Raw genomic sequence first — 25,028 nt, forward strand, 5'->3', positions numbered from 1 at the left:
TTAAACTTTACATTAATTCGTGAAACATGAATGTTATTCTTTGTATTTTTATGCCAATTTCGCCCCGTGCGGGTCCGGGTGTCAAAAGAACAGGCCCGCAGCAGCGCTAAGTTTGTCGTAAAACGCGAATATATAGTGCTCGGAACCTTAAGCTAGGGCGCTCTGCATGCCCTCAGAGCAACTGGGTTGTGTGCCCCAATGATGGAATGGGGTACCTTGGCAGGTTACATGCGGGGTCGTCAGGCAATAATACGGACAACCTGACCACAAACCAGTGGTGCACCGTGTTGGGAACGATGCCACATTCCTCGCACGTTAAAGAACCATAGTATTCTCTTGGAATATAAAAACTATGGGGCTCCGATACAGGATGCTGAATTGGCCGACCAACCCATTTTTCCCTATTTCCAGTGGCAATTAAAATTTGTCGACCTCATTATCCTTGTGTACCATCCTGTTTCACTTCATCATAATTTCATGTTCATTTTATCATTCGTGTTCATCGCCTGGATATAGCTGAAATATTGCTGCTTGGGTGTTAAACCTCAACAATTAATAAATCAATCGTACAAATTTACCATTTAAAACTATAGTCCCCACAAAGTGTATTTTTTGTTGTTGTGGTTAATTTCTGGTTATAGATTAAAATTTTAAAATGTTTTCTCGTTCTATTGGTTAGATTTATATACTTGTGCCATCAACTCGCATATCTGACGATGAATCATGGACGATACTTTAATGATAAAACGAAAATCTTTATCCCTATGGGGTAGTCTCGCACTATAATTATGTTTTTGATTTAGTATTGGATAAACCTAGGAAGCCCCAGAAGAGTCTGTGATGTGGGCGTTTCTAAATTCAAACAATTTCGAAACCGCAAGATTTCCACTTACACACGGTCTTCATCCTGATATATCCTACAATAATTTAAGACATGTCTCTGAAAGAATAACGATTTCTTGAATAATGTTCGCGTTTGTTTGCAAAATTTACATGTTGTTCTGATTTGAAGGTCTCAACAAACCTTACTCTGCGTCATGACTTATATTCTACCGTTTAAACGTTTCGAATAATATTATAAAACATATTCACTCTTTGATTTTTTTTGCAATCTGATTAAATTGAAAATTGGTGAAATCATCATGATTTTATCTTTGTAAAGACATTCAGAATTTTGTACATACATTCAGAATGTTAGCTGAAATTGTTAATTTTACTTGTAAAATTAACAGAGGAACAGTTATTCAGTGGTTCACATTCCTCAAAACTACACAATGTTCAAATGATTTGAATGGATTAACACAGAGCCATTTGGATCTCTAGTTTGACACAAAACCTAGGTCAGAATCTCTAAAGCTGAAAGAGGGGTATTGGGGTTGTATAGGTCCAAGTAGGAAAAAAGTTACTTTAACAATTAAAAATCCTACTTTTTAAACTGTGATATTCAACCACTGGTGTCAGTTACCCTTTGTATTATTTTTTAAATGTCAAATGAAAACAACTATTACCAACACTTCATTGTGAAATCAATATAAGCATGTGTCTTCACCAATCAATAAGGAATGCTTTTGTTTGTTGTCTAATCATGACCCTGAAACTGTTCTTCTCTTATGTGAGAAATTAAATAGGAGTTGACTTGTGATTTAATAAGTAAACACAGACTTTTATATTAATCTGTATTATGCAAACATAGACAAAATTCCTGAAAGCTACCACTTTTTCAGTCAGAACCCGATTATTGTATTACAGGTTTTTTACATGGTAAAGTCATTTGTTACCAAGTTTGATATAATATTGAAATAGCAGTTATTTAAAAATATAAACTGAAGTAACTATGATGAAAACAAATCAGTATGTACTTCTTGTATATTTCATAAGTTCAAAGTAAGATTTAAGTGCAGTTTTGTAATATGTTATATCTGAAATCTGAATGACAGAAAATATAGGGGCATGTAGCCCCTTTGTCCCCATATTCACAAATGATAAAGTCCATGTTTTGCTTTGTGAAATCCAAAATAGTTTTGGATCAAAATCTAAAATAAGAGGTGCACAATGGGAACACATAATGAAGATACTGTGAGAGTTAAATTCAATTCCACTCAGTGGAATTGGAGGAATTGGGGATAAGAGATGGGTGTTCTGTTGTCCTCTAATTCACAAATAAAAAGTCTCCGTTTTACCTTGTGAAACCCCCAAATTGATTAGGATCAAATCTAAAATAGGAGATGCACATTGAGAACACAATAATGAGAAGAAGTAATGAGTCACAAAAGCCCCAATTTCAATAGTTAAAAGTAAGACAACAAACAATATGTGAACAAACAATTCAGTACAACTGTATTTATAATTTTTAGGACTTACCAATACAAAGCACAAGTTAAAATTCTATATTTTAATGAGCAACTTTTAATCATTTTTTTACCTGAAAATGCATTCTGAATACTAATTACTTGTAACATATGAGCAGGGACTGATTTAAAGTAGTGACTATAATGGTACAAATTTGACTAGCATGCAGATTGAGAATCATGACAGCAGAAACTTGACTAGCATGTAGCTTGAGAACCATGACAGCAGAAACTTGATTAGCATGTAGCTTGAGAACCATGACAGCAGAAACTTGACTAGCATGCAGCTTGAGAACCATAATACAAATCACAAATGATGCACACAAGGGTTTCACTTGTCAAAATATTATTGGAATACAATACTGCAATGAAATTTAAATCATTCAATTATGGAACAAAATAGCAATCCAACTAATAATAATAAAGCATATATATGTTTAAATAGGGAAATGTTTATCATTACTGCAATGAGTACCAGGAGCATCCTAAGCCTGATTTCGTAAAAGTCTCAAGGAGAAATTTTCTTTAAATCCTTCAGTCTTTCTTTAAATTGAAAGCTAGCTAAGTGGTTGAAGTTTGAGTTGATGAAGGACTTGTGGAAATCCTCACACTGATATTTTTTTAATGAAATTGTAGCCTGAAATTTCTAGTTGCCGTTTGATGTGCTACCAGAAATCTGAATGCTTTAATCTGATCCCAACATCGATGCAAATAATAAAGACACATTAAAGATTTCAAGTTTAACAGATGAGAGCAAAGTGACCCCTTACATTAATAGATATGTGAAGAAATTTACCTGAATATATTTCATCAGGTTTGAGGCAAAACAAAAGCTTTGTAACAAGTGCATGGAAGACCTAGAAGCAATAGAACTTAATACATAGGGTTCTATTTATATTTTGATCAGAAGCAGACTTCATGAAGACAAGTTCTACCTTAATCTATGTCATCATAAAACTCAGAACTGGATTTCAATAATTTAGGAATGCACATACTTTTTATCAGGAACAAAGATTTATTACCATGTAATTGCTTTTTTCTTCACTAACATTCAAAGCTGTTGCCTTAGTTCTTACATTTTTTGGGTAACAGTAACAATAGAGTACATATCAATTCTGTAAATAACATATAGGGTGTTTATAGAAATATTAACTCTTGTGTCAGTCATAGTAAAAAAAGATATGTCAGAATGAATTTTCCTCCAACTGAAGGATTGACTATATAAAAAATTCCTGTAATGTGAAGTCATGAGGAGGAAAATGTCGTACATGAACTGAAGTATTCTCAGGTTGAATTAAAAAAAAATAGACCTGATGTAATACTAATATATCTGACACTGACAATATTTACAATAAAATACCCCTACAAACATGAGGATATAAACACTGTGAACAGTTAATACAAGAGAACACAGTGTCTTACAATGCAATCATTTTTGTAGGGATCAACCTAGCCGTCACTGAAGAAGAGATTCTTAAATTTTATTATCCTAAATAATGCTTATTAATCTGACTAGACTGTCACAGACTTCAGTATTCATACAGTTATTCAAATTTGATTTCTCAATAAGTGACAAATCTAACATTTTCCAACCAATTATAAAAAAATCTTAAAAATCTCATTAACCCTTGGACAATAATTTATCACAGATTTGCAGGTTTTTTTTTTTTTTATCTATGTTTGCTGTTGTCATACATATTTCCTCTCTCCATCTGTCAAAATGTCCCGAGATATCAACAGTCTCATTATCTCATTTGTTCCTACAATATAACAACATAATTCATTATGGTTTCTATGGCTGTAGATCATGTAATTGTAAAAACAAAAGAGTGTTGACTAGATCATGTCTGCCTTTTTCTGATAATGAGATAAATTTCAACAGGATTGGTAGGATTGGTAGCAACATATTGTGCTGCTTTTATTACTAAAATTTCAGTATTGTTAGCACAGCTTCAAAAAAAAGTAGAACAACTGATGATGGACAAAATTAGACATAATTGTTACTACGTCACCAAATCCTTCCACACTCATGGGAGGGTGTTACTACTATGAGATAACCAAACCCTTCCTCACTCATGGGGAGGGTGTTACTACTATGTCACCAAATCCTTCCTCACTCATGAGGAGGGTGTTACTACGAGATAAACAAATCCTTCCTCACTCATGGGAGGGTGTTGCTACTATGAGATAATCAAATCCTTCTTTACTCATGGGAGGGTGTTACTATTATGAGATAATGAAATCCTTCCTCACTCATGGGGAGGGTGTTACAACTAGATCACAAAGTCCTTCATCCCTCATGGGGAAGCTGCTTCTACTAGATCACGAAGTCCTACAACACTCATGAGGAAGGGTGCTACTACTAGATCACGAAGTTTCATCACTCAAGGGGAAGGTTTCACAACTAGATCAGCAAATCCTTCCTCACTCATGAGGAGGTTGTTAGTACTATGAGATAATCAAATTCTTCCTCACTCATGAATAGGGTGTTACTACTAAAAGATCACCAAATCCTTCCTCGCTTATGAAGAGGGTGTTCCTACTAGACCACCAAATCCTTCATCATATTTTGGGAGGATGTTACAAGAAGATAACAAAGTAATCCCTCACTCACTGGGATTTATAGATTGATTGTTGGGGTTTAAGGCCTGAGCAGCAATATTTCAGCTATATTCAGGCTCTGAACATGAAATGATGATGAAATAAAAATAGGATGGGACACAAGGACAATGGGGTTGACAAATTTTGATTGCCACTGGAAATAGGGAGAGGTGGGTAGGGTCGGACAATTTAGCCTCATGTAGTGGAGCCCAATCGTTCATACTCCCATAGAATACCTCAGAAAGGTTCTTCAATGTGTGAGGAACATGGCATCTTTCCCAACAAGTTGCACCATGGTTTTCCCGACCAGCGTTCTGAGTACTATTTAGTCGCCTTTTACGATAAGCTTAGTGCTGCTGTGGGGCTATTCTTTTGACACCCGAACCTGAACAGGGCCATTCATTGGGAGGATGCTACTACTAGATCACTATATCCTTCCTCACTTATGGGGAGAGAGAGCTACAAGATCACCAAATTCTTTCTCACTAATGGAGAGAGTTCTACAAGATCACCAAATTCCTCCTCACTCATGGAGAGAGTGCTACTACTAGGTCAACAAATCCTTCCTCATTCATGGGGAGGGTGCTGTTATGCGATCATGGAGTCATTACTCACTAATGGGAAAGGTGCTACCACAAGATCACTAAGTCCTTCCTCACTCATGGGAATGATGCTGCTACTAGATCACCAAGTCCTTCCTCACTAGATCATTATGTCCTGCCTCACTCATGGATAGGGTGCTACTATGAGATCACCAAATCCTTCCTCACTTATTGGGAGGGGGCTACTACTAGATCATGAAGTGCTGTCTCACTCATGGGGAGGGTGCTACTACTAGATTACCAAATCCTTCCTCACTCATGTGAAGGGTGCTACTACATGCTTTTCACTATAAACTTCAAGTAAGTATCATAGTTACCTTCTAGAATCTGATGAACCCGTGTGTCCCTTACATATTGTTCTACACTATAATCTTTAAGGTATCCATAACCACCATGTAACTGTAGTGCATCATTACATACCTTAAATAAATGTTTATTTTTACAGTAAATATATAGTAAAGCAACATTATTTTCAACCTAGATAAGAAAACATGATTATGCAATTCTTTTTCATTGCCTAAATTTCTATAAAAAATATATCTAACATACAATATTTAATATTCACAACTTAAATACAATAACACGTCTCAACACGTTAATCTACAATTATTTGGAGAAATACTACCACAGATCAACACTGAACACCTTATTCAGGGGTGGACTAAGGCTTGGACATGTAACACTCTCCCTTAAATTGAAAACATGGATTTTCAATAATCAAACAATGGGAGAATTATAATGTAGGATTAAACATTTGTTTCCAGCATTTATTATATAAAATCTGAGATCATTTACTCACAAATTTTAAAACATTTTACACATCAATAAATTCTGGAAAAAAATGTTTAACCCTTACAAACCAAATTTATATGAAATGTATTCAACTTTTTTCTTTTTTCAGGACTCTAATTCAGTAAATTTGACACCCGAAAAAGATATTGCAAATGGCAGCATTCAAACAACAGAGGACATAATTGTCAATTTCAATGCTGGTTTTTGAAGTAAAAAGGTGCCGCTGATAACCAAATCCTTACAAAATTGTTGTTTAGAATATACAATGTAAAAAATGAATGGAATAAAGCAGATAATACTGTTTCAAGCTCTAAATCAGCTCTAATTTGTCAAAGCGATGGTAGCCAAATTTGATTATAACATGCACATGGAATTAACACTGTTGTAAAAACTGTTATTGCTGACGCAGTAGAAGGTGAACAACCAATCATAGTGCATGAAAAAGACATATGCTGATTAGACTGGAATTATGAGGAAACAGATTTTTGTACACATAAAGTTAACAAAGCACATATAAACATCCATTCTTTCATTAAGGATGACCAATAATTAAGAACTCCACTAAAAAAATGTTTGCTCTTTGTCCTGCACTCCCTCTAACTCTGGCCTTGTATAATGAATCCTCCCTAGCAAATTAGTATTGTGTTATGTTTATTCCATGGATAATCCTTTGATAATATATTTACCTTAGAACATTCTTCAGTAGCAAAGAATTTAGCCATAGAACACAGAGCTACTTTATTTGGCCAATTTTGGTCTAATGATGTGGCTGCTGTTCTGATGATGTTACGAGATACCACCAGTTTTGTTGCCATTTCTGCTAATTTAAACTGTAAATACTGCAACAGAAAATAAATTGATACTAAAATGTCCATCTTTCGAAATATGCCATCATAGAATTGCAATGTGGAGAAAATCCACATCAGAGATATTATAAAATCACAAACTAAATTACTTTGACCTAATGATGGCAGATACCAAAGCTTACCAACTATTTTTTAAGTATGAGGAGACATGCAGAAATGAGGATGACTATATATCCTGCCTGTCAAGCAGTGAGTTAAAAACAAAGATTACAACACTCAGCCTTCAATGTAGAGCATGATTTAGGCAGAAAATGATTTTAAACATGAACAGAAACAGTACATACTACCATCAACTATCACATAAACTTTTTACACCCTCGCAAACAAAACTAAGAATTTTTTTTCCGTCAATATATTTGTCTGTCCATGTATCTTGAAACTGCGATTCCTCCTAAATTGTTCAATGGGTTTTTGTACTTTTTATCAAGGTTTGGCAGCATATAAATGTGTCCATGAAGCAAGATAATTCTTGATGGATGCTTTGGAAGGGAGATAACCTATCAACAAATTTTTCAAACGTTGCAAGCTGTGTGACTTTGTGAGTTCACTCAGTTCTAGTCTAGAACATCGTATATTTTATAACTCAAAACAAATAACAGGAGTTAATATTGCTGCATATTTTTCCTCCATTTATTTTGTCTATTTTTCCTTGGTTTTGTTTCTGTCATAAAAATAACAGAAGGAGCTTCACTAATAATATACAAAAAAAAAAGAATACAGGCGTAATAATGTGATTAGTTTTCTACACAAAGAATATCATTTTGAATTTTTCAGGCTACTCACTGAAACTGGAAATCTACGAATGAAGATCAGAAACTTGAGCCAAAATTCATTCTGAACCAAAGAAATGGTAAGTAATACAATGCAACAAACCTGAAAATCTTCTAAAGGTTTACCAAACTGCTTTCTAACTTTTAAGTAATCTCTTGTTAACTGTAGACTATTCTGTGCTGCCCCAAGGGAACATGAACCTTTAAATAGAAATCAGGGATACTATTAACTGTAGACTTCAGTATGGTGGTTGCAAAATATGGCAATTTGTAGGCAAAATTGTATATGATAAATGTTGGTGTTTTCAATTATGACCGATGCTAAGTGGAGTTTTAAAGGTTACAGACCACCAATTCAACCAATGAGCATTTGGAACGTACGCAAAAATAGTCCTACGCAGAAATTACCCCTGTTCCTCATAGTGCTGTGAAAAAAGTTCTCATCTTATTTAAATTTAAAAAATTTAAACAGTTTCTGAAAGGAAAAACATTTCTGTACATTTTATAGGTGCATTTTGCTTCTTGTGATGTGAAGCCTAATCTCCATAATGATTTTTAAATATACCCCTATCTTGTGAAAACACTGGGATTTCCCATGCTATTTATAGACCCTTCACTTCCGGTGACCAGTACTGCACTGCAAGTCTGCTAACCCCACATGCCATTCTGAGGATTGTGAGCTGACATATGTAGAATCATGTTGATATATAGTCCTCTGCAGGTTAAAGTTAAGGTAAAGTCCAGAGAAGCCATTGAATATTGTGAAATTAGCATAGAAGCCTATGGAAAGTAGAATTAGTGGTTTTTAGCCTTAGGTCAAGCCATGGCAAAATGAAAAGTTTCTTGAAATAGCTTTAAACTACTTGAAGATCTTGTTAACTTTGCCATGAGAGGAATACACTACAAAAATCCTTCAAAATATGCATTTTTTTAAGTTATAGGTCCAAATTATGGAAAATTGGTCTTTTAGGCTGATTTTTATGTCCTATCTTGTAAAAAGTGTAGAAAATTTAGTAAAAATATCAAATATTAAACTTTGAGGGCTATATTTACCTAAATATGGTGGTAATAAGCACTTGAAATCAAGTTTTGTGTAGATCTGAGCAAAAATTAGGTTAGAAATGAGGAAAAACTCACTTTCATTACTGCGGTTAAGGCCATATCAGCATTCCCCTATGGTAACATGGAAAATCCATTATTGAGTACTTTTTTTGCTTTAGGTGCCCTTTACTGGTCATGTTTTAATGTGAAAACACTGTATTTACAAATTTAAAGCCAAATATATCACCTTTTGTGAAAATTTAAAGATTTAGGATTTTTGACATGTGATCAAGAAAAAGGGGGAGGCATGTCAGAAATAAATTTTTAAAAATAGACCAATTTCTCAGAAAATGATTACTTTTAAAACTATTTCTTCATTGATATTGTTAAAAAACAAATTGTGATTGATATTTTTTATTTGAAAAGTCAGAAAAAGTTCTTTGCAAATATTTAATGCATTTAAGTATGGTAGAATATTGTCACTTTTTTGCTCGCACAACTTGGTTACCCTATATTTAAAAATCAAATATTTAAAAAAGTACTTGTCACATTTCACTGAAACTTTGCAAATGCATTCAGTATGTGTGTAGGAAGATACCTGTATAGTTATTTATTTTTTCTAAGACAAAAAGTGACTCTTTAGGTTACAGACCACCAATTCAACCAATGAGCATTTGGAACGTACACAAAAATAGTCCTACGCAGAAATTACCCCTGTTCCTCATAGTGCTGTGAAAAAAGTTCTCATCTTATTTAAAAAATTTAAACAGTTTCTGAAAGGAAAAACATTTCTGTACATTTTATAGGTGCATTTTGCTTCTTGTGATGTGAAGCCTAATCTCCATAATGATTTTTAAATATACCCCTATCTTGTGAAAACACTGGGATTTCCCATGCTATTTATAGACCCTTCACTTCCGGTGACCAGTACTGCACTGCAAGTCTGCTAACCCCACATGCCATTCTGAGGATTGTGAGCTGACATATGTAGAATCATGCTGATATATAGTCCTTTGCAGGTTAAAGTTAAGGTAAAGTCCAGAGAAGCCATTGAATATTGTGAAATTAGCATAGAAGCCTATGGAAAGTGGAATTAGTGATTTTTAGCCTAAAGTACTAAATTCTGAGAAAATATTTTGTGGAATTAAATTTGTGGTTTTTAGACAGACCACCAAAAATACGCCAAAATCAGCAACCTAAGAAAATTACCTACTTAACATTATTCTGTACTGTAACAAGGGAACAAGAACCTTTAAACATTAATATGAAACAGGAAGAACCTTAACTTTTCAAGTAATAGAAGAAAATTAATTTAATTAAGTGAAGTAAGTACATGAAGCTATACAGAGTTGAGTAGAGGGGGAAAACTTACACACTAATTAAATCCTCTGTTAATTTAATTTTACACTTTGTTAACTTTTTTTAAACCTTAAAGAAAAGATGAAAAGTAGAGTCTCTTGAAAGTTTCAAAATCAGAAAAAAAATGGAGCAGCTATAGTAAAATATTTATCGCATTCTCCTCTTAGACTATTTTGTGACTTTTTTTTCTGAATTATGGCTTCAACCATCTTTAGTAGATTCAAGATAAATTAAAGCAGAAGACCATGTTATTGTGCAAGCCATAAATATCACAACTAATCTGTTAAATATTCATGAAAATTAAATTGAAACCTTTTCTTAATTAATAAATTGAGATTTATAATTAGAAAATTTGAATTTCCCGCTCCCATTGGCGCCACCATGACCGGTTGAACTGTGACGTCACGAAGTCGGTTAGTAAAGTGAAAGTAAATAGGTAATTGATTACGATGTCCGAAGAAATTGCCAATTTGGGATTTCTCCCCTATACTTTCAACCTAAAATAAATAGAAGAGATTGAGGAACAAAATGTATAAGCAAATATCAGACATCATTGGCAAACAATGGATTTGCAGCCAGATGACTAGTATTTGAAAGGAAAATCTTATGGCTACTTCCGAAGAATGTTCGTGTTGCTGGTAAAAAAAAAAAACACCTTCAGAACATTTCTCTTTTATCATTTGTGCAATCGTAAGCTTGACAAGTCATCATCTTTTGATGATAAGATAAACATGATCGTAGAAATATTTACGGAATATTCTTTGTTTACATATTATTTGCAGTACTTGTATCAGTACCAAATTGACTTAGTGACGTCATGGAATTGGAATTGGAAGCTATCAGTAAAAATCAATAAAATCTGGCTAAGATCTTCCTTCAGATAGGAGAGTTCTGCAAGATGGCTCTATTCTTATATTTCAAACATTTTGAACTTTGCATAGCCTTGAGCATTTTAGAAAAGCGCATTTTGCATTAAAGGTTATTTATTTTTGTTTATGTGGGTATGATTTATCATAAGAGCCCAACTTAATGCAAAGGTGGTCTTTCCATTTCAGTACCTTTAAAAAAATATTACTTCATATGATTCTACATTTTGCTCAGAATTCAACACAGAGAAAAGCTGATATTATAGTGTAATTAACAAATATGATATATTGTTTTTCAATTTTTGAAGTTGGTTGACAATTATACTGAACCCATACCAATATGTTTACTGACCTACATTAATTCTTCCACCATTAAGACCCCTCATGGCAATTTTGAATCCATCACCAAGGTTACCAACAACATTAGCAGTAGGAACTTTACAGTCTTCAAATATCACTGATCTTGTTGGCTGAGAATTCCACCCTAACTGTCAAATTAAATGTCATTCTTTTAGGGAGAATCTATTTTAAAAAGAGATCAATGGCGAAATATTTTTAAACACTGTTTCTTCATTACAATAATGATTTTAAACCAAAAGTAGTTCTGACAAGAATTATCAAATTTGAAGCAAGCTATATGTATGCTCGATTTCATGCAATAAATGATTTTTTTAGGATTAGAATGTTGAAATCATAAAATTCAGCAGCATTTCAAGCTTTCTTCAATACCATATAGATTTTTATTTCTATTGAGAACTGAAAAAAATTATGAAATGCAATACAGCCAAGGCTACCCTTCAAATTTTTCCATGTATGTGTATCCATCAATTAAAACGTCTACAATTTTTAGGTTATGAAGAACATCTTTTTCTGTCATCTTGCAAATCATACAGAAATATGTATTATCTAAGAGTAAATAATGAATGATATAATTGGTGTAAACAAATAATTGTTAAAATATACAAAATTTGACACGTGTATGGTAAAATTTATTCTCTGAAGTCTCTTTCAAGGATGGATAATTAGTGAAAATATTTCCTATCGTAATGTTACAGTGATTTTAAACTTTTTTGAAAGAACTAGAAAAATAATGTTTGGTGACCCAAATTTTCTTTTTTAATGTATGAAAGAATATCAGATAAGTTTTTTTTTCACATTTCCAAAAATTTTACATGTAAGCACAAAATCTCTATAAAATCTTTTAAAAATAGCCATGTTAAAATGGCCTAATTTTCTCAAAATTTATGTTTTTCTTATTAAAATTCTTAAGTTTTTTCATACAACATCTTTGACTCTAAAGACAAAACTATAAGGCATGATTTATCTTATGAAAATAGGTTATTTGCGTACAATAAATAATCAAATCTTTATGTCTGTGGTATACTAACCTTTTTCTCCTTTTGACCAAATGACAGCCCAGGGGATCCTTTCTCCACCAGTATACAAGAGATCCCTTTGGGTCCTGGTTCTCCAGTCCTACACATGACTACATAAACATCTGTATCTCCTCCTCCACTAATAAAGACCTTAAAAAATAACAAAAGAATATCATAGAAATAAACAAGAGCTATAAATCTGTCAAAATGTTGAACATGACTGAAACTTTTTCAGAAATGCATTCAGGTATAAAACAACCAAAAAGAATCATTCAATTGAATGCAGTGAATCACTTTCTCCTAGATGTTCTCATCATTTGTAAATAGGTGGCATTTTTGTTACACTCTCCTGCCTAATATTGCTTGAGGATTTCAGCAGGTATTTTGTTAAGATTTTCATACAACCCCATGAAGTTGTACCATTAACTTGAATAGTCAGTCTGGCTATGTAACAAAATGAAGTCTAAATAGATGTATAGATACCCATACCTTTGTACCATTCATGACATAATGGTCTCCCTCAAGTTTGGCTGTGGTTTTTAGATTGGCTGCATCACTCCCATTATCTGGAGTTTAAAAAAAGACATGATTTTACAAGGTCAACAAACAAAGTGGAAATTGGCAAAATCGAAAGTAAATATACAGGAAAAAAAAAAGAATCGTAATGGTAAAATCAGTATTTGAAATGGCGGAATTCCACAAAAAAGTGGAAAAAAAAATGTCTGTAAAAACATAATAGTAACATACAGCTGGTAACAAAATACCACAATTTACTAGATGCTTTATTGATACCATATCTTTCCAAACGAACAATTTAGTATCAGTTTCATGAGATCATAAACCTGGTCTTCAATGTGATTTAAGTTGATTAATCAATTTTACATCTTTTACTAGGATTATCACAATTGAAAATGTGAATTGACATCTTCCAGTGTGATTTTCTATTGTCTGTGTTCATCAATAAGGTGTTTATATATTAGGAGCCAGCATTTTATGTGACCAATCAGAGACTTTGGGAAATTTATTTGTCTAGCCCTTTAAATCTATAATGGTATCATGTTACCATTCATAATTTTCATATGGACCATCCTAACAACACAACTGATTTGCTTACCAGGTTCTGTGAGGCAGTATGATGCTAACTTTTCCATGCTGGCTAGCTGTGGTATCCACTGATGTCTCAGATTATCATTAGAAAATTCATCTATCATCCATGCACACATGCTTAAATATAGGTTTGACCATTTAATTTTGGATAAAATATTGTTAGAACAAAAAGTGCAGAATTTTTAACAAAATCTGCAGAGGCAGAGTCCAGTTTATAGTACATGTAATTATAAATGATTCAAAATCAATACAATTGGAGGGTGAAAAGTCTACCACTCATTGTTAACTAACAAACAGCTCCCCCATAGCATCCTTTTTCTAAAATGTATTTGTTTCATGATGATGATGTAGTTTTGGTATGACTTTTTAGGTATGACTTAGATCACATAGATAGATTTTGTTTCACAAAAAAATATACATGTAACAAAATAAATTAACAATGATAAAAAATTGCATTTAAGATGCTTCTCAAGTTTAAGTTTTTGTAAGGATCAGGCAAAATTGGAAAAATCTGAAACATGCATGTAAAAAATCCACCAATCTGACAATAGAATTTCACTCAAGGATGCTTTCTCTATTAAAAAAAGACCATTATTTGATCTCTGCATCACTGGTTCGGCTCAGAAATTATTCAATAGAATGTTAGAAAAATGAGGCTTATGACAGAGTTGTCTGCCCTATCATGGTCCCTGCAAATAGCTGAGGGGACATTGCTGGAAATATGGGGTCATTTAAAAATGGTGGATTTTTTTGCATACCATGTTCATTTCATTGCATTTCAATGAAATTGTAACTCAGTTTACCAAAATGATATAGAAAATCTTGTCTTTTTTCCTGGATTCTGATGGTCCAAATAGTCAAATCACATTTCAAATGATAAGCTTTTGCATACCATGTTTCACTCACTGCCTGATTCTAACAGAGACTGACATTTAATAAGCTACCGGTACTCATGGGTTTGCTCAGTTTACAAATTTTATTATACGAGTCAGAGCCCTGTCCGGCAAATCAGGAAAGGCTACGGGTAATACTAGTCTATTTTTTACAAAGAATGTGAGAATTATAACAGTTCAACACTTACTTGTGAATACTGATGAAAGCTGTTGTACTAGTACATCCCTGAGATAAAGCTTCAAATATGATAGATGCGTCCAAGCGAGACAGTCCTGTCCCCCCAGGATCTTCCTGGCAGTATGCTGCACCAAACCCTAACTGTCCAGCCTTCTTAAATACATCCCTTGGAAATATTTCCTAGCAAGACAATTTTATTAAAAAATCAAATGTAAGCTTGCAGGGTTCTCCACGGATGAAATTTAACCACGGAGGAAAAATTCACAGTTGGAAATGCATACAAGATAATAATTTTTCAATTTATTATACTTGGATTTTATTAGAATATGATTTTTGTTCCATAATTACATTTTTCCCTAACTTTTTTCTAGACATCGTTACCTTCATTTCTTAGCATTAAAAATATCTTGTACATAAATTACTCAGGCCTTAAAATAATATTTTGCCAGAAATAGTGTCAACTACCAACTAACATGTTTGTATTAAAACTTTTAAGGTAATGCTCTTTTCAAATTTGAAACAATTTTGTTTTTATATACTGACTGCAGTAACAAGCCCTAAGTAAATGGGTAGAAAATTCAAATTCTAGCCTAACCACTTGTACTTGTCCAGTGTATGTGTACCTTTTGATCCCATTCTGCCATGTTTGGATGCAACTCATTTTTAGCAAAATCTGTAGCCATTTGTTGTATCTGTTTCTGCTCCTCTGTTAATCCAATAGACGCTTGAAATTCATGAAAAAAAAGTTTATTGAAAACAATATGAAATGGATGAAGCACTGTTTATCAGTGACTAGAATATGTACACAAATATATGAACAATTTGTTAGTATTAACCGTTCCCTGATGCAATTAGGCAGTTTTTTCTGAAGTTGCATTCAACACGTGTGCTATTTTCTCCATAATTGTATAATTGTATAACAATTCAAAATAATTATTAGACATGCATAAAATATTGTTAAGAATATACTTAAAATAACACACAGCAGAACAGTACCAGTGAGTTGTTGATAGTGCAATAATGCCCTTAAAATGTGTTAATTAGATCTCTAGCATAAAATATTAAAAAAAAAATACTTAATGGTTTATATTCACAAGGCAAGGAAAAAAGATAAAAAAAATCTATCTATCTAAATAATTGTATTATCCATAATACTAGGGGGATTTGACCTTGAAGTAGCTGAACTCTATAGTAAGGTAATAACATAAAGAAGGTAATAGAGCAATTTGTTACCATGAAAATCATTGTCACTCCGAGGGCATAGACAAGGGTGACAATGTATTTTCAAGGTGTAACAAACTCTCTAAGCTATATGTTATTAATTTTATTATACTGAATGTTCCATCGTCATTCTTTTTCAAACTACACCTTAACAAAAATTGTTTTATTTTCTTTCAAGTTTGCATTCATTTGAAACTGTAAACATCAACTGTGGATCACATCCCTTTTTGTGATATTTATTCAATGCATCGTTGATGGACTTTTTCCCTGCTCACAGAAATGTCAAATAGATGTCTTTTTGTTTTTTGTTTTTTTTTTTTCGAAGCAGTCGGTATAGCTTTGCTTTTTACCCTCTGACCTTAAGGACGCTCTTCTACTGAAACACAAGTCACCTGATCGAAGTTCTTTTTCCCGATTAGCCAAATACTGATAACTTAGTGGCATTCGAAAAAAAATTGTATCGAAAACTGAAATTGAGTGCTGTGTGTTATTTTCTTGAATGAAAAGTAGAAACTTACAAGTAAGAAGAACAAAATTTTACCACGTCAGCTATCTTTTTTAAAGATAGTATTTGTTTTTAATTAATGTTTCTTTGGGAGTGTTAAAAGGTTTCACCTTCATCATATTAAAATTAAAAATATTTTGGAACATATTTTGCTGGCTCCAACCGATAAAATTTTTCTGCATCAAATTTTGCACAAATGCCAAATGATAAATGACATGAAGTCCATTTTACTCAAATGCGAACCTATCCAATTACAATGCTTTGCTCGAACTTAAGGCAAATGCCTTTGTCATATCAAAATTATTTCTATAAAAAAATCTTTCAATGGCAATATGTAGGGATACTGCACTTCAACAACTTTTCTATTGATCATGATAATTTTTATAGTGGGACATAGCTTTGCTTCTAATGTTGTCTTTGGTCTGACTGACATGACATTTAAGTTTGTCACATATTATGGGTATGGTCTAAAATGTGTACCCAGTACCCATACCCGTACCAACTTTTCCCCGTACTCAAATAATGTTTTGCTAATATATTCATTTTTACAGTATGTTAAGAACTGAAAATCGCATGAGATGTGGAAATTATTGATTTCAATTAATTTCTAATCAATAAAATAATGTATATTTTTCTAATATTTCTTGTTTGATCGGTTTTCTGAAGTCACAAGGTCTAATATGTGTAACCGGAAGTTACCGTACCAAACTAATTATTGACTATTTCTCACTTTCCTATCCAAATTTTACGGTTTTCTAAAATCATTAAGAGGTTATAACTTCATTTAAAGACTATAGGTAAAGTTTTGAAAGATTTGATATTTTAAAAAAAAAAAGAAGTGATTGAGTTTGAATTTTGAGCGTACCTAGCGTCAATCCCCATACCAGCAAAGAATGGATATGATCTTATTCAGAATAAAAAACAAAGTCTCATAAACAGAGTCTGATGCGATTTAAATTTATCGTCAATGAAAATTTTGATAATATCATGATGTTCTAATGTCAAATATGCATTAAAATTGTACAGATAACAAAAATACTGGACTTTGATTTTGGGTACGGGAATTTCAGGTTACACATTTTAGACCTAGAGAAAATAGAATAAAATCAATTTTTTCGACTAACATTTTATATATCGTTATATCTAGCCTAACCATCATATCATTTAGTAAGTATGTATCAATTTTCAGCTGGAAATATCATGCAGTAATTAAGAAATTGACAAAATAGTACTTGGGTACGGGGAAATGTTGGTACGGGTTACACATTTTAGACCATACCCGTATTATGTCCAAAATCGTTATAGAACATTTCTTACGATCAATACAACTTCCGTCAACCCACACATCTCCAATATTTCTTTTTATGCAAGGAATGAATTTTAGTTTTCTGCAAAACAAGGTCGAAAACTTCGCTATTTTCAATGCTGACATTTTGGCACTATACCTTCCTTCACGCTGGAAAGCAATTACCGGTGTCATATAAATTTTTGACAGAATGAATTTTCTGGCTATTTTTTTTCACTACAATTTTCGACTAAACATTTATTTATTTATTTACTTTTATTATTTATTTATTAACTTATTTGTTTCTTTTATTTTGTTAAAAATACAATTAAAAAATTAAAAAAAAATATTTAAAGCCCACTAAATTGGGCCGTCCGTGCGAGACCTGACAGGGTAGTCAAGGACGTTAATAACCCCTTATATAGTAGTAGTATTTCCGGCTAGAGAATGTGGCATGGGTCCGACATAATCCTGGATCCAACCGGATATATATGGGTCTGGACCAAAAATAATAGGCAGCGGCAAACACAAAATGTCAACATTTTATATCCGAGCGGGCCAAGGAATTATGGTGGACCAGAGACTTCTTATATTTATGCGCTCTTCGAAGGTGGACATGCGATAGGGTCGGTTTATGAATTCATTATATTTATTTCAGAAAAAAATAATTACGTTGAGTTTACAATCTTTTTCTTTTCCGCCTCTTTCTTTTCTCTTTTCTCGCAATTGCTTTTCTAACACTGTTATGCGACACCGGCAAACAATATTAGATGATTTTTTTTTCAACGAAAGGGAGTCTCTCATGCTTATCTCGTCGAGCGGTTGCTCTACGAGACGAGATGTGCACGAGAAACTCCCGCGAGTTGAAAAAAAAAAAAATTAATCTGTTTTTCGCTGTTTTGCTGAAGTGTAAGGTATCAGTTTTCTTTTATTTTCAGTTTCCGTAACCTAGATATGCAAGTTTTATAAGCGCTGCAAAGTTTCCTTTACAGACTATTTTTCGGCGGCGTGCTACGTGACGTGAGTATGTTGTGCAGCAAAACGACAATTTTCATTCTCACTCGACTGGCGTGAGACTGAAAATTATCGTATAGCGAGATCAATGGATTTTAAATAAAATAGCGATAAACACGAATATTACACATAAATTGCCATTTTTTAATATATTAATTTTTTCCTTACCATTTTGTGAAATAAAAACAAATTATGAAATATTATCAGACGGAATAAAGACATCCAAGTGGGACGTTCATAGAGTTTCGGGATGGTGATACTTGTTATTTAGTATTAATACTTTTATCAATATACGTTCACCATAACTACCTGGAAAATGCATACAGTTTCGGTGTAGTACTAGCATTTGTTTTTGTTTTTGTTTTTTTGTTTTGTTTGTTTGTTTTTTTTTTAATCTAAACGACCTGTCGATTTTTAAGCTATTTTAAAGATATAGCGGTAGGTACAATTATCTATTTTATTTTTTTGTTGTTGTTTTGTTTTATAGGAAAATTTTGTTCACCTATCATATGTATTGGCGACACATTCGTAAGAGGAAATTGGTGAAAAATGACTAATCAGATTGGGATTGACTGATCTCAAGCCACGTGCTTAAGAATAGAATATAATAGAATTTTTTTTTATTTAACCTACTCTTAAATCCATCACAAAGTAAACTGTAAAGGAAATTCGTACACCCAGACAGCACATACAATGTGACAATATCAGTACGACAATACTTCCATTCCCTCTGATTTTGATACAACAATTTAACATGTACAATCTTCATTATGCAACGGGCGTGAACACGAAGTCCTTGTATCAAGTCAAGTCAAAGCCCTTTTGATTGATTCATTCGAAATGGCGGCATATTTCAAATAGATTTAGCCCCGATTAAATATATTTTATTGCTAAAATTCAGCAAATGAATTGGACACAAGTTATTACAACTTGCAATGGTACTTTTCGAAAATTACTTAAAGTTGGTTCACTATCAAACATCAATTCATATGAGAACAGCATAAATACAAAATTTACATTGTGCGTAATACATCATCTACAAGATTGAGTATTTTTCAAATAAGTAACACTAAAGTAAATGAAAAGACAGACATAATTAGTCATAGTCGAATTATTCATATCGCAGGGTTTTTCCCTTTCAGTTTTGAGCATATAATTGTTAATATTCTGTTGAATTGAAATTTGATGAAAACATTCGACACTTTTTATGATCATACAACAAGAAATTCAGATTGTCAAGCCTATCTTTGACATATCCACACGGAATCACCAACCACAGTGTTTAAAGACACTCTACTCAGGACACCATGCACATAGGACATCGTACACACCCACCCACAGTGCATTATTTAGGACATGATGTACACACATATCCTCAACACACCATGCATAAAGTACTTGGTACACAACCATCCTAAGCGCACCATGCATATAGGGCATACTACACACCAACCCATAACCAACTACTGAAAGAGTAATCAAGGGAACCAAGGTTATAGCGGTAATCAAAAGAATGTAATCCAGGGACGAAGACCAGACATGGAAAACAGACATACATAACAAAGAACATAAAGTAACTAAAATCATACATACAAAGTAACAAAAGTAAATGAGCAACTCGGACTCCACTAAAACTGGGAGCATGTACCAGGCGCACCGGTAGGGTAAGCGTCCTCTGCTTTTCTAGAAACACCCGCCGAGTTGCTCATAAAAAGTCAAGTCCGGGGTAGACAAACGAAGGAAGGAAAACTATGACCCGTTGAATAACATGCTACTCGCCCATCCTCAAGCAACTGTGTCTCCGTGCAGGTCCGGGTGTTAAAAGAATAGGCCTGCAGCAGCGGTAAGCTTGTAAGAGGCGACTAAATAGTGCTCACAACCCTAGCCGGGGGCTAGGGCGCTCTGCCCACAGAGCAACTGGGATGTGTGCCCCAGGTGGTGGAATGGGGTACCCCTGACCTCTCCCTATTTCCAGTGGCAATCAAAATTTGTCGTCCCCATTGTCCTTGTGTCCCATCCCTTGTTCATTTCATCATCATTTCATGTTCATTTTATCATCAATTTCACGTTCATCGTCTGAATATAGCTGAAATATTGCTGCTCGGACGTTAAACCCCAACAAACAAACAAACAAAATCAAGCAACTGTGAAGAACACACTACACACCCGTCCTAACTTCCTTAGTTAGGACATACTGCACATACCCATTCTCACCATAATATACATATAGACGAAACTACACACCCATCCTAAGCCCATTACTTTGGACATTATTGTACTATGCATATAAGACATAATACACGCCCATCTTCAGTGCACCATGAATATAAGACTTGCAGCACGCCCATCCTTGGCGCACTATGCATGTAAGACATGATACACAACCACCCTCAGTGCACTAGTGCACTACGCATATAAGACATGCTACAATCCCACCCTCGGTGCATTATGCATATCAGACATGTTACACACCCATCCTAAGTGCACGATGCATTTAAGACATGCTACACGCCCATCCCCAATGCACTATGCATATAAGACATGTTACACGCTCATTCTCAGTGCACAATGCATGTAGGACATGCTACACTTCCATCCTCAGTGCATTATGCATATCAGACATGTTACACGTTCATCCTCAGTGCACCATGCATGTCTGACATGCTACACGCCAATCCACATCGCACCATGGATACTAGACATGCTAAACGACTATTCTTGATGCATAATGAATATATGACATATTACACGCCCATCATCCCTATACACTGCATGTAAGACATGCTTCACGCCGATCATCAGTGCACTAAGCATATAAGAAATGTTTTACGCCAATCATCAGCGCACCATTCATAAAAGACAGGCTACACGCTCATCAACAGTGCACCATCTAACACTTATTATGTAGGAAATGCTACAAAATGCACTGAATGAGAACATTCTTTGAATTTATAGTATCACATACATCTTAATTAATTGTATTAAACAACATATTTATATGTCTCATGACCTAGTATTAGAAATTCTGAGGTCATTACAATGACCTTTTATCACCTGGTCTGACAAGAATGTCTGATTTTCACAACTAGAAAAGGAATTACTAGTAATAGATTTGTCAAGAACAGTCATATTTGAAGTATGAACGATTTTAAGGTCATGGCTTTTTATAGTCACCAAATGGTGTGAATGAAATGATATATCAATGTCCAACAAATCAGCGAACGGCAATATAGGCCGAACTGTCACTCCTCTGAATGAGGTTATGAACAATTCTGTAAATGCTTGCAGACAATTCGACTTTGGCCATATGAACTGTACTGACGTTAACTAATGGTCGGTTATATATTGCTTTGGTGAAATATTTTAAAACCCTTAAGGACAGATTTGTTTGTGTAGTTTTGGGGACTGGTAATATAAATTACACCACGTTTTGAACCTAGCGTGACAGTAAGGTATCGGGTTTGTGCAATATTGAAAAGCAGATTCTAGAAATGAACATCTCACTGACGATTTGTCTCGTAGTGACAGCTGCTATAACAGTTTCTTCTATGAATATGGGCAGTATAAGAAAACCAAACGAGGAAGTCACTGAAGTAGCCAGCCAGGTTTGTATTTTCGATTTTTTTATTTATCAATTTGTTTGGTTTACTTAAATAAACAGAACACTATATATTTTGCTTGGTGTTTCACACAAATAGAAAGTTTTTAAAAAATGTGTTCATGTATGTATTAAGTTGTTTGAAAATAAATACTTCGCTCGAGTCATGTTTATAAGCTTTTAAATTTTTTTTTCACGTTGATATAACCCTACTTTCATTCATGTCGACTTTATTTTAGATTCGGTCAAGAGTAGAAGATTTTTTTGGCCGACGACTTCCAGAATTTAGAGTAGTTGCATTCAAAAGGAAAACGGTGGCTGGAACCCACTACGTTCTTAAAGTATGTATATATTGATTGAGTGTGTTTAGAAAAAAAGAGAGGAAAAATGATTTACCTAAACTGAAAAAAAAATCATTCTATTGTTTTTTTTAAATAGACACACACGCCTATTGGCTCATATTCATTTTTTAAATGAAAAAAAAATACGAGTTCATTTTAATTTTTTGGGTTTGATACTTTAATATATAACCCGAAATAATTCATCAGTTATATTTTGCCTACCTGCTATTACGTCTTTGTTAACTATTAAAGTTTTCTTTTCTATTTCAACAGATTAAAATAGGTGGAGAATATATTCACGTTAAAGTGTTCCATTCACTGAGCGGACATTTTACCAGGATTGGTGTACAGAGGGGCCACACTAGGTTGTCCCCAATATCATGGTTTGATTCACCAGTTAAACACAAGAGACTAAAATTATTTCTTAAAAACTGGACGAAAACGGAATAATTTTAGACAATAACCTGTATGATCTTTCCAGAAGGGTCCTTCGTTTTCAAAGACATGTTTCCTTTCAGCATGATTTAATTCTTGAAATGCTACAAATTACATTGAGAGGAACAGATACAGGATAATGAGATTATGTTTGCCAAAGTATGTCGGCCTGTCATGATCATCTCGTGTCAGTGAAATTCCATTTTAATGAAACGTCAATTTTTCGTGTATAGAAATATAAAATATTTCAATTACCTATCCACTATTAGCATGATTAAAACTCAATGTTTATGCATTAGTTAACCGTTTACTTTTTTGTCTTAATGTACAAGTCTATAGCGAAAAAAAAAAAAACACACACACACAAACCTTTTTGTAATCCTTTCGACTGGTTTACAGAAGACGTAGACGTACTCGGCATAAAGCTGCATGTTTAATACCTATTTTGATCAGATTGCTTTTTTTTGTATTTTCAATATTGTCCCTATAGGGCATTGAAATGATGTATTTAAACAATCGAGTGTTTTTTTACTCATGCGTCTTGTATTTTAGTCATCTCCTATGTAAGAATGAACTTGCTGTTAAGCTGGACAATTATCATTATAGTCATTGAATATTCTGATTCACTCACTCTACTCTTTATTTCTTTTGATAAATCTTTGTTATTAAGTATTGTAAATATGATACAAATAATTTATTGAATAAAGATATTTTTATAAAGATTTTTACTCCAATCTTTTTGATTGAATTTATTTGTTATTTCATGTGTCTGTATATTACGACTGAGCAGCTTAAATTAAGGAAGAAGACCTAGGATAAGGGAAGCATTTCTTAAAAATCTTTGGAACGTTTGTATTTAGAATTTTACATCAATTTTATGTAAGCATCAAAGTAACTTGGAATAATTTCATTCTATTTCAAATGAAAGCTTGATAGACTTTGGTGAAATTGAATATGATACAAACACATCACTGATTTCAATAGCTTTTCTCTTACCCTAGGTCTATCTCCTTAAAACAAGGAGAAACCTATTGCTGAAGATAACAATGTATCGGGGATTATTATTATTATTTTGAAAACAATTAGAATACCAAAAAAAAAAAAAAAGAAAAAAAGGAATGATAGCACATTGAAATTGTTTTCCAAACCAATACAGAACAAATTGAACGAAGAAAAAAAAGGAAGGTAAACAGTCATTTCTCACCCACACCTTCATATTCACACTTTTTCTATCTCCAACCCTGGTAACCGTCACTTGATATGCCATTGATATATTTATTTACACTGCCCCTCGTCTCTTATCTTTCACCCCTGTATCCCATCTTCCTTTATAGCTGACCATCTCTTGAAACAATAGATGGATGGTAAACTGATATGAACACATTAAGTATTACAGATTTGCACCGACAGAATAATCTCACCTGAGGTATATTGATCACAAATACATTCTTGAATAGTATGACGGAAGGTGATTTTGCCTCTAAATCCAGTTCATTAGTTGTTGCATTAAAAAAATTCGTTAGTTATCTTTACCTTCGTCTTTATCTGTATTAAGTTAACAAGTCTTAATAATTCAAGCAATAAAAGAGAACACCAAAACTAGAACAAATAAGTTATAAAATGGAAACAGACAGAGCGGGTCAGGGTAAACAAAATTAAACAAAGGGTCTAAGAGTAATCAAGGGAACCAAAGTTATAGCGGTAATCAAAAGAATGTAATCCAGGGACAAAAACCAGACATGGAAAACAGACATACTCAACAAAGAATATAAAGTAACTAAAATTATACATACAAAGAAACAAAAGCAAATGAGCAACTCGGACTCCACA

General features: G+C 33.4%; 2 protein-coding genes across 3 annotated transcripts; one reads left to right on the plus strand and one right to left on the minus strand.

The window, feature by feature from the left end:
* Positions 1-1,852: 1,852 nt before the first annotated feature.
* Positions 1,853-17,987, minus strand: LOC148614706 (isobutyryl-CoA dehydrogenase, mitochondrial-like). 2 transcript variants are annotated; one of them, XM_088588987.1, is made up of 11 exons: positions 17,843-17,987; positions 15,423-15,523; positions 14,810-14,979; positions 13,736-13,845; positions 13,111-13,187; positions 12,634-12,771; positions 11,598-11,733; positions 8,083-8,180; positions 7,030-7,182; positions 5,869-5,971; positions 1,853-4,108 (listed from the first exon to the last, which is right to left on the minus strand). In XM_088588987.1, the coding sequence occupies exons 1-11, from the start codon at positions 17,955-17,957 to the stop codon at positions 4,038-4,040; spliced, it is 1,272 nt and encodes a 423-aa protein (XP_088445113.1). In that variant the 5' UTR covers positions 17,958-17,987; the 3' UTR covers positions 1,853-4,037. The 2 variants fall into 2 exon arrangements, with proteins under 2 accessions (XP_088445113.1, XP_088445114.1); XM_088588988.1 differs by having other exon boundaries at positions 17,805-17,908.
* Positions 17,988-20,727: 2,740 nt separating this feature from the next.
* Positions 20,728-23,819, plus strand: LOC148614707 (cystatin-B-like). The gene is made up of 3 exons (XM_088589000.1): positions 20,728-22,429; positions 22,662-22,763; positions 23,037-23,819. The coding sequence occupies exons 1-3, from the start codon at positions 22,316-22,318 to the stop codon at positions 23,211-23,213; spliced, it is 393 nt and encodes a 130-aa protein (XP_088445126.1). The 5' UTR covers positions 20,728-22,315; the 3' UTR covers positions 23,214-23,819.
* The last annotated feature ends 1,209 nt before the right edge of the window (positions 23,820-25,028 follow it).

This window comes from Perna viridis, chromosome 6 (genome assembly GCF_037379345.1).
Source record: "Perna viridis isolate PV_CMFRI_1.1 ecotype Kerala chromosome 6, ASM3737934v1, whole genome shotgun sequence".
NCBI lineage: Eukaryota > Metazoa > Mollusca > Bivalvia > Mytilida > Mytilidae > Perna > Perna viridis.